General features: G+C 35.4%; 1 protein-coding gene across 1 annotated transcript; it reads left to right on the top strand.

The window, feature by feature from the left end:
- Positions 1 to 2,660: 2,660 nt before the first annotated feature.
- On the top strand, positions 2,661 to 5,231 carry LOC120187954 (alkaline/neutral invertase CINV2-like). Its single transcript, XM_039191535.1, has 4 exons — positions 2,661 to 2,774; positions 3,583 to 4,029; positions 4,398 to 4,938; positions 5,026 to 5,231. The coding sequence occupies exons 1-4, from the start codon at positions 2,661 to 2,663 to the stop codon at positions 5,229 to 5,231; spliced, it is 1,308 nt and encodes a 435-aa protein (XP_039047466.1).
- The last annotated feature ends 2,798 nt before the right edge of the window (positions 5,232 to 8,029 follow it).

The raw sequence follows: 8,029 nt of genomic DNA, 5'->3' as shown, positions 1-8,029 counted from the left end.
TATCCTCCATATGGATGACCTACCTCGCTCCGTGTCGACCTTTATAAAAAGTCAATTATACCCAGATTTGGTTGAATAGCATCTTATATTATGGTGCTCCCAAATAAGGCGATGAGTTTCTTATGGTGATATAATAGTACTAAAAATTATGCTTACATCATGAATTAGAAAGATCTTTCTAACTTTGTTGTCATCCCATTTTTGACAGCCCCAGAATCATAAAGTCCTTACACCGAATCAATTGTTCAATGTTATCCATGAACGTGTTGGCTAATTTTAACGATTTGAACTCCCAAACGATCGAAATACATTCTAGAGGACCCGCTAAACCTAATTTGTCAGAAGTGGTCGTCTTTGAGTGACTTCTTTTCCTGTTCCAAGGCTTTTCCATGCATAAGATGTCTTATCCCCTAGCTTGGCTTCCATGAAGAAGAAATGCTTAAAATATTCCGCTATAAATAAATACACTAAAGAGGAGAGAGTGAGGGTTATGAGCGAACCTCCAAACTTGATTACTAAGTAATGCCAAATTAAAAAGCTTGAGGTCATGAATGTCCAATCCACGGTCTCTTTTAGCTCGACAAATTTATTCATGAGGATTCTGTTTCCTTGACCATTAATAAACTCTTATATATTAATTTTTTTGAAAAAATTTAGGTTGAGCAACTACGCATACAAGATGTATATATTTGTTAATAAAATAAAAGAATCTAAATAAATACTACATTATAACCACCTCGCTACCTCAAACCATTTTAATATATATACTTTACGACCTATAAACAACATCCATTTATATTTGAAATTTGTTATACATGTTTGGATTTTTTTATCGAAATATGTGACTTACCTCATACCATTTTAATATATATACTTTACTACCTATAAACAACATCCATTTATTTTTGCAATGTGTTATACATGTTTGGATTTTTTTAACAAAATATGTGACTAGTTAAAATATTATTAATATATGATTATTTTTTAATTTTAAAATGATAGAAAGTAGTTATATTTTTTCTCTCTAATTTTAAGGTTTCGCCTTATTAATTTAAATCGACTGAAGTCGCACATTTAATTTTAGTGGGTGAATATCCCAATAGAGATTTTATGCATACACAAAAACTCGAACCTGAGATATTACTTAAACAATATCAAATTGTTTACCACTTGAACCAACCTCTCATAATTACATATTTGCATGTAAATAAATATCGCATTTATGATCAATCTTAAAATGAACTTGGTAAATATCCAATATACCAAATACTATATTAGGTCGTGTGTTATTTATAACCGGAACAAAATAAAAATATTAATTTAAAAGAATATAAATTTGTAAAAATGAAGAAATAAATTATAATTTAATTGTTGAATAAAATTTTCAACTTTATTTTATAAATTAAATGTAATTTTATGGGGTTTGGGCCACCTAAATGAATACCTCTTAACTAGTTTGTAATGTATTTAATTATGATACTTTTATATCACAATTAAATAGTTACAAAATTATATAATTATAAAAACTTGTAGCCACTCCATCGGGTTCCTTTACGTATGAGCTGTTTTGAAATGAAATGGCATATTCGTTAATAACTGAGATGTTAAGGCCAAATTGCTAAACTCGAGAAATTCTTCACTCAACCGCCAAAACAGAATTAGAGTACACAATAATCAGTCACACTCCTCCCTCCCCGCCCAATATGCTTTCTGGTTCTTTCATCGCCTAATATTCCTCTCTTGTTCATCCCCTTTAGGCGTACTTATAAAATATAGCTGAGGGCTCCCACTCTCTCGCCCTCCCTTTTGCTTCATTTTTGTCTCGCCTTATTCTTTTTATCTGTTAGTTTTGCTCTCCTCTCCCAAACGACGAACAAAGAGCTCTCAAAGGTATATTTCTCTCCCTCTAAATCACAATGTTATTTGTTCCTCTCTTTAATATCTTTTTCTGGCGTTTTCTTTTCTTTTCTCTTTTCATATCGATGCGAGACATTATTGAAGTTACAGAGGAAGCGGGGGCGGTTCCTCTGCCTTCTCCGACTCTGTTTCCCGGAGACGGTGAGAAAGAACTAGAAGATTTGTCGGGAAAGGAGGTGAAAGAAGCTGATTCTTTGATCTATCTTCAACTGAAGGAAGAACGGATAACGCCGATCGCGGAACAGCTTTTGGAGACTATGGAAAAAGAAAGTGACGAAGCGACCGAGAAATCATCTGATTTCAGCTCGTATAAGGAGTTTAAGTCTGCTTGGAATTCTCTACCCTCAGCAGGGAAAAAGTGTTTCAAAGAAGATGAAGTTTATGAATGTTTTGAGGAACCTTCGTTAGGTTCTTTAAAAACTGTCAACGTAAAATCAACTCATAACGGAGAGGCACCTCTTGAATCAAGAGAGGGAGAAAATCCAAATATACTGAAATAGAAATGTCAAGACTCCATCGGAAAAGGAGAGTCGTATAAATCGCAGGAAGAAAATCAATCGACTGAAAAATTGGAAAAGCTAAATAAGATGGTGAGAGTGCATAGCTACGAGAAAATCGTTGATAACGCCAGCGTGACGCATATACCCTTGAAGTCGTGTGCTAGCATAGGCTCAAATTTTGAGAACTTTGAACCGAATAGTATATACTCTGCGATTAAATTGAACAACACAGAAAATAATGCAATGATGGAAGAAGCGTGGGAGGCACTCCTGAAATCTTACGTATATTACAAAGGCCTGCCTGTTGGAACCCTTGCGGCCATGGATCCTACCGCCGAGGCTTTGAATTACAATCAGGTATAATTTGTTTAGTTCTTTGTTGTCTTTTATGTTTCTTCAAATTCAATACCTCCCTTGTTTTGTTATAGTATTATTCTTTTCCTTTGTTTGAAAATGAAACTGAATTTCTCTTAGACGGTTAGTATACTGCATCTTTCTTTAGTAGGTAATTAGGAGCTATTGTATATGTTCAGATTTTTTACTTATTGAAGTCTGGTCTTCCTAAATCCTATAGCATTTTGAGACATTTTCTGTTTGTTGAATGATTTTAATGAATTCTTAATTTGGTATTTATGAGAACCATTAATCTACTTCTTAGCCATGTTGTTTACTAACTAAGTCGATCTATGGTTACACTTGTTATGTTACTTGCGATGAAAGTAGGCACTTCATGATAAGCCCTACGTGTAACTGCAAATTTTGTGGGTAAAGGTAATGCAGGGAACTGGATTTATATTGTTATCTTTACTATTTTTAGTTGAAACTTATTTTGAGTATCATCAGTCGTTACATTTTCCTAATTTATTTTAAAACAAACGTTGAAGGTATTTTCCCATACATGTGAAAGTTGACACTTGTTGTAGATGCCAATACTGAGAGGAGTTGGTGAATGTTTATTTTACAGCAACTAAAAAAAAAATCAAAAACTGTTTTTATTTTTGGCTAAACTATTATTCAATCATAGTATTTAACGTTTAACAAATTCATGCGCTGATATTTTTTATTTTACTTTGATAGATAGAACGAGTTAAAAGAGTTTGAATTCCTTATCTCGTAGTTGCCAATTACATGGAACCAATAGCATTGCACAATTCTTATCTTGCAGGTTTTTGTAAGAGACTTTGCTCCCAGCGGCTTAGCCTGTCTAATGAGACCAGCCAGTGCTGGTGGCGATCCAGAGATAGTAAAGAATTTCCTGTTAAAAACTCTCCACCTCCAAGGTTGGGAGAAAAGGATAGACAACTTTACACTTGCAGAAGGTGTCATGCCTGCCAGTTTTAAAGTTCTTTATGATTCGCATAGGCTGAGGGAAACCTTGGTTGCAGATTTTGGTGGCAGTGCCATAGGGAGGGTTGCTCCTGTTGACTCTGGGTTCTGGTGGATCATTCTGCTAAGATCATGTACCAAGTGCACGCATGATCACACACTTTCAGAAATGCCTGAGGTGCAGAGAGGAATGAAGCTGATACTTAACCTTTTCCTTTCAGATGGATTTGATACTTTTCCAACTCATTTGTGTGCAGATGGCTGTAGCATGATTGATAGGAGAATGGTAAGTTATCCTGTTATCATGAAATAATCCTTTGACTGCTCTAACTGCTTAATATATAGCTTGCCAATCTAAATGGGCAATATTCTGTTGCCCTTAGAGCCTGTGATCTATCAGTGCATGATTTTATCCTGGCCCTTGTCTAGTAGCAGAGAAGTCATACTGGCCACGCTCTATTTTCTTTTGTTCTGAACCTCCATTAGCTATGCCAGTAATTTTGCAAGCTTTTAGACAGAGGGGTTATAGCTTGACTTATATTCTTTGGATTCATTTTATGTACTAGAGTGCCTAGTGTTGCTTCAGGTGTTGGTTCCTAATGCACTAAGATTGAGTATAATTTTTGGATTTCAACGTGCTTGCACATTGGGCAGGGAATTTACGGATATCCTATTGAAATCCAAGCCCTCTTCTATTTTGCATTAAGGTGTTCAAGGGAGATGCTGAAACCAGAGCGAGATGGCAAGGAATTGATCAAGCGCATTGATAAGCGCATAACAGCTCTCAATTATCACATCCGAAATTACTACTGGCTTGATTTCACAAAGTTAAACAACATATATCGTTACAAAACTGAGTATTCCCACACTGCTGTCAATAAATTCAATGTAATTCCCGAGTCCATTCCTGATTGGGTGTTTGATTTTATGCCCCTAAGAGGGGGATATCTGATTGGTAATGTCAGCCCAGCTCGAATGGACTTCCGCTGGTTTTTGGTTGGAAACTGCATTGCAATCTTAAGTTCATTAGTTACACCTGCACAAGCAACATCAATTATGGATTTGATTGAGGAGCGTTGGGAGGACTTGATAGGAGAGATGCCTTTGAGGATCGTTTATCCAGCCCTGGAGGGTCATGTTTGGAGAACTGTCACTGGATTTGATCCAAAGAATACACGATGGAGTTACCATAATGGTGTTTATTTTTAAGTAAGGCTATGGTCTGATAAACTAACTGCATAGGTAATTAACATTCTTGGCTTGGTGTTTTGAATATTGTAAGCAGCTTTGATATGGCTACTCGCAGCAGCATGTATCAAGACAGGAAGGCCTCAAATTGCAAAACGAGCCATAGAGCTGATGGAACAGCGCCTTTCCAAAGATGGATGGCCTGAATACTATGATGGTAAGGCCTGGAGTTATGTGGGAAAGCAAGCAAGGAAGTATCAGACATGGAGCATTACTGGCTACTTGGTCGCCAAGCTGTGATAGAGAACCCAACCAACCTCCTGATTATCTCCCTTGAAGAAGATAAAAGAATCTCCAAGCCAAAGCTCACCCGCTCCATCTCATTTTAAGAATAAAACAAGATGAAACATGCAACTGGGTGATGTTTAGTATGATGTTACAATTTTTTCTTTAGAATGATGTTGAGAAAAGAGAATTATCAAAATGTTACCATTTTTGTCGTATAATCAATCCACTTACAATAGGATCTCAACGACTAATTCTTTTTCACTGATGTTTTCGTATAAAAGATTATGAATATTGGGGCCAAGATAGAAAGGTTGAAACCTGGAATTTTATGATTCCAACCTTTTTGGCATCGTGGTAAATAACAAAGACTTGTACAGTTTACGGCACGGCAAAGATTAACAAATCCCATTACACAGAGTCCATAACTGTAGAGGCCAAGAACAAAACAGCAACGGCCCCACTGCTCTTTCTCCCCAGCCGGCTTAACAATAAACCAACGGGCAGGATCACTGCTAAAAATCCGTAATTTACAGAAAATAAAATAAAGAAAAACATAAACTATTTGAATAGTCACTTTAACTACGGGAAGTTCTAATTTAATCATTGATTTATTATTTTATCAACCAAATCACTTATCTAAAGGATACTTATTATTTAAGTCACATGTCATTAATGACATATCAACGTTATAATTAAATAAATTTGTATAATATCTAAGTAAAATATTAAATTCAACTTCGTGATTAAGCATGTATTTCCTTATCCTTCTTATTCAGGTTTAAATCTCTCAATCCCATTATTTTTTTTCCATTTTCACTAATAAGATAACCTTTGATAATGTTATGTTTGGCTTGTACTTTTACAAGCTAAAAGTTGATTAGTTAACAAGTGTTGGTTAAAATTGGTAGCCATCAAAGAATTCAAATTTACTACCACTTTAGAATTCAAGTTTGATTTTGCTACATAGGTTGGCTACACAGGTTGATAAGTTGATTCAAGTTAGCAAGTGGCCAACTTATGCACATGGAAAAATTCATCTTTGGTCCCTGAGCTATTAGGTTATTTATAAGTTTAGTCCTAAGCACATTCACTTGAAATCATACCAAAAAGTTTTCTCTCCCATTTGTTTTCTTCATTCTCATACTTTGTAATATTTTGGGAATTCTAAGGAATTCCATTTGTTGTAATGTTTTTGTTGATAGTGAAGTTATCATCCGCTGGTGGTGCCCGAGGAGTAGACGATATTTTCGTTGAACCTCGTAAATTTGGTGTGTTCTTTCCATTATTGTTCTTTCTTGTGCTTTGGTAAAATTCATCTTAACATTTCAAATCAATTTAAAACTACATTCGTGTGGGAAATAATTTGGTTTCTCCAACAATTGATATCATAGTTACGGTTGACGTTATCATGTTATTTCATCGCTGAAAATATCAAGTTTGTGCTATTGAGTATTATTTGTTGGCATTGAAATGACAAAATACGGATCAAGTGAGACATCAAGCTCTTCATCCAGACCGATAAGGAGGGTGGTGCCAAATGCAAACTTCTTAGTTGAGTTTTTCGATGGATCCAGTCATTTCGACATGTGACAAGGTGAGGTGTTAGACGTTTTATTCCAACAAGGTCCAGACATCGCCATTGAGGAAGAAAAACCTGTATATATGGAGGAGAAAGAATGGAGAATAATTAACCATTTGGTGTGCAAGATGATTCGATCTTGTCTTTCTAGGAAGCATAAGTATGGCTATAAGGACGAGACTTCTGCAAGTAAGTTATGGAAAGCATTAGACGAAAAATTCCTAAAGAAAAACTCTCACAATCTTCTCCATATGAAGAAAAGATTATCTAGATTTGATTATCAATGAGGCGTCAATATGAATGAACACATCACTACTTTCAATGAACTAGTGGCATATTTATTGGCAATGGATGAAACCTTCAAAGAAGAAGATTTGGCTTTAATATTGTTATCATATGTTCCAGTTGAATTTGAGCACCTTGAGACAATGTTACTTCATGGTAAGGATCAATTTACTCTTAAAGATGTAATTGTTTCTTTGTATAGTTATGAGTTTAGGGAGAAAACTAAGAAGGAGAGTAAGTACGAAGTATTGGAGGTCATGGTGGCAGGTCACTCGAAAAGCCAAAAGCCAAAGAGAAGAGGGAGATCAAATTCGAAGTCCAGAATGGGAAAAGATGAATGTGCATTTTGTCATGAGAAAGGCTAGTGGAAGAAAGATTGTCCGAAGCTGAAGAAGAAAGAAAAAGTTGCTCCAAATACATGTGTCGCAGAGCATGAACATGATGCTAAGGACTCTGACATATCATTGGTTGCTTCATCATCAATATTCCATTCAGATGAGCGGATATTAGACTCAGATTGCACCTATCATATGTCCCCTAATCAAGAGTAGTTCTCTGATTTAATAGAACTAAGTGCATGAATTGTTTATATGGGCAACGATAATGATTGTAAAACTGTTAAGATAGGTTCAATACGATTGAAGAATCAATATGGATCAACTAGGGCTCTGACTGATGTCCGATACATGCCCAGATTGAAGAAAAAATTTATCTCTTTGGGAGCCTTGGAATTCAAAGGCTAAGTTGTCACTATGAAAGATTGAGTTCTGAAAGTCACATTTGGTGCACTTGTGATGATGAAAGGCATCAGAAAAAATAATTTCTATTACTACCAAGGTAATACAATTATTGGAGCAATTACAACAATTTCTTATGGCGATAATTTGGATAAAACTCAAGTGTGGCATATGCAATTGAGACATGTTGGAGAGAAATCTTTGTAAAT

The sequence above is a fragment of the Hibiscus syriacus genome, unplaced genomic scaffold (genome assembly GCF_006381635.1).
Source record: "Hibiscus syriacus cultivar Baekdansim isolate YM2019G1 unplaced genomic scaffold, ASM638163v2 tig00004045_pilon, whole genome shotgun sequence".
Lineage (NCBI taxonomy): Eukaryota > Viridiplantae > Streptophyta > Magnoliopsida > Malvales > Malvaceae > Hibiscus > Hibiscus syriacus.
Note: the sequence above shows the minus strand (reverse complement) of the source record. Positions and strands in the feature narration are given on the sequence as shown.

Bases quoted from the DNA above. Each gene is read 5' to 3' on its own strand.
- LOC120187954 (XM_039191535.1), top strand. From the start codon at position 2,661: ATGATGGAAGAAGCGTGGGAGGCACTCCTGAAATCTTACGTATATTAC. The intron at 2,775-3,582 runs GTATAATTTGTT...CTTATCTTGCAG, and splicing joins AGGCTTTGAATTACAATCAG to GTTTTTGTAAGAGACTTTGC. The intron at 4,939-5,025 runs GTGTTTATTTTT...GAATATTGTAAG, and splicing joins ACGATGGAGTTACCATAATG to CAGCTTTGATATGGCTACTC.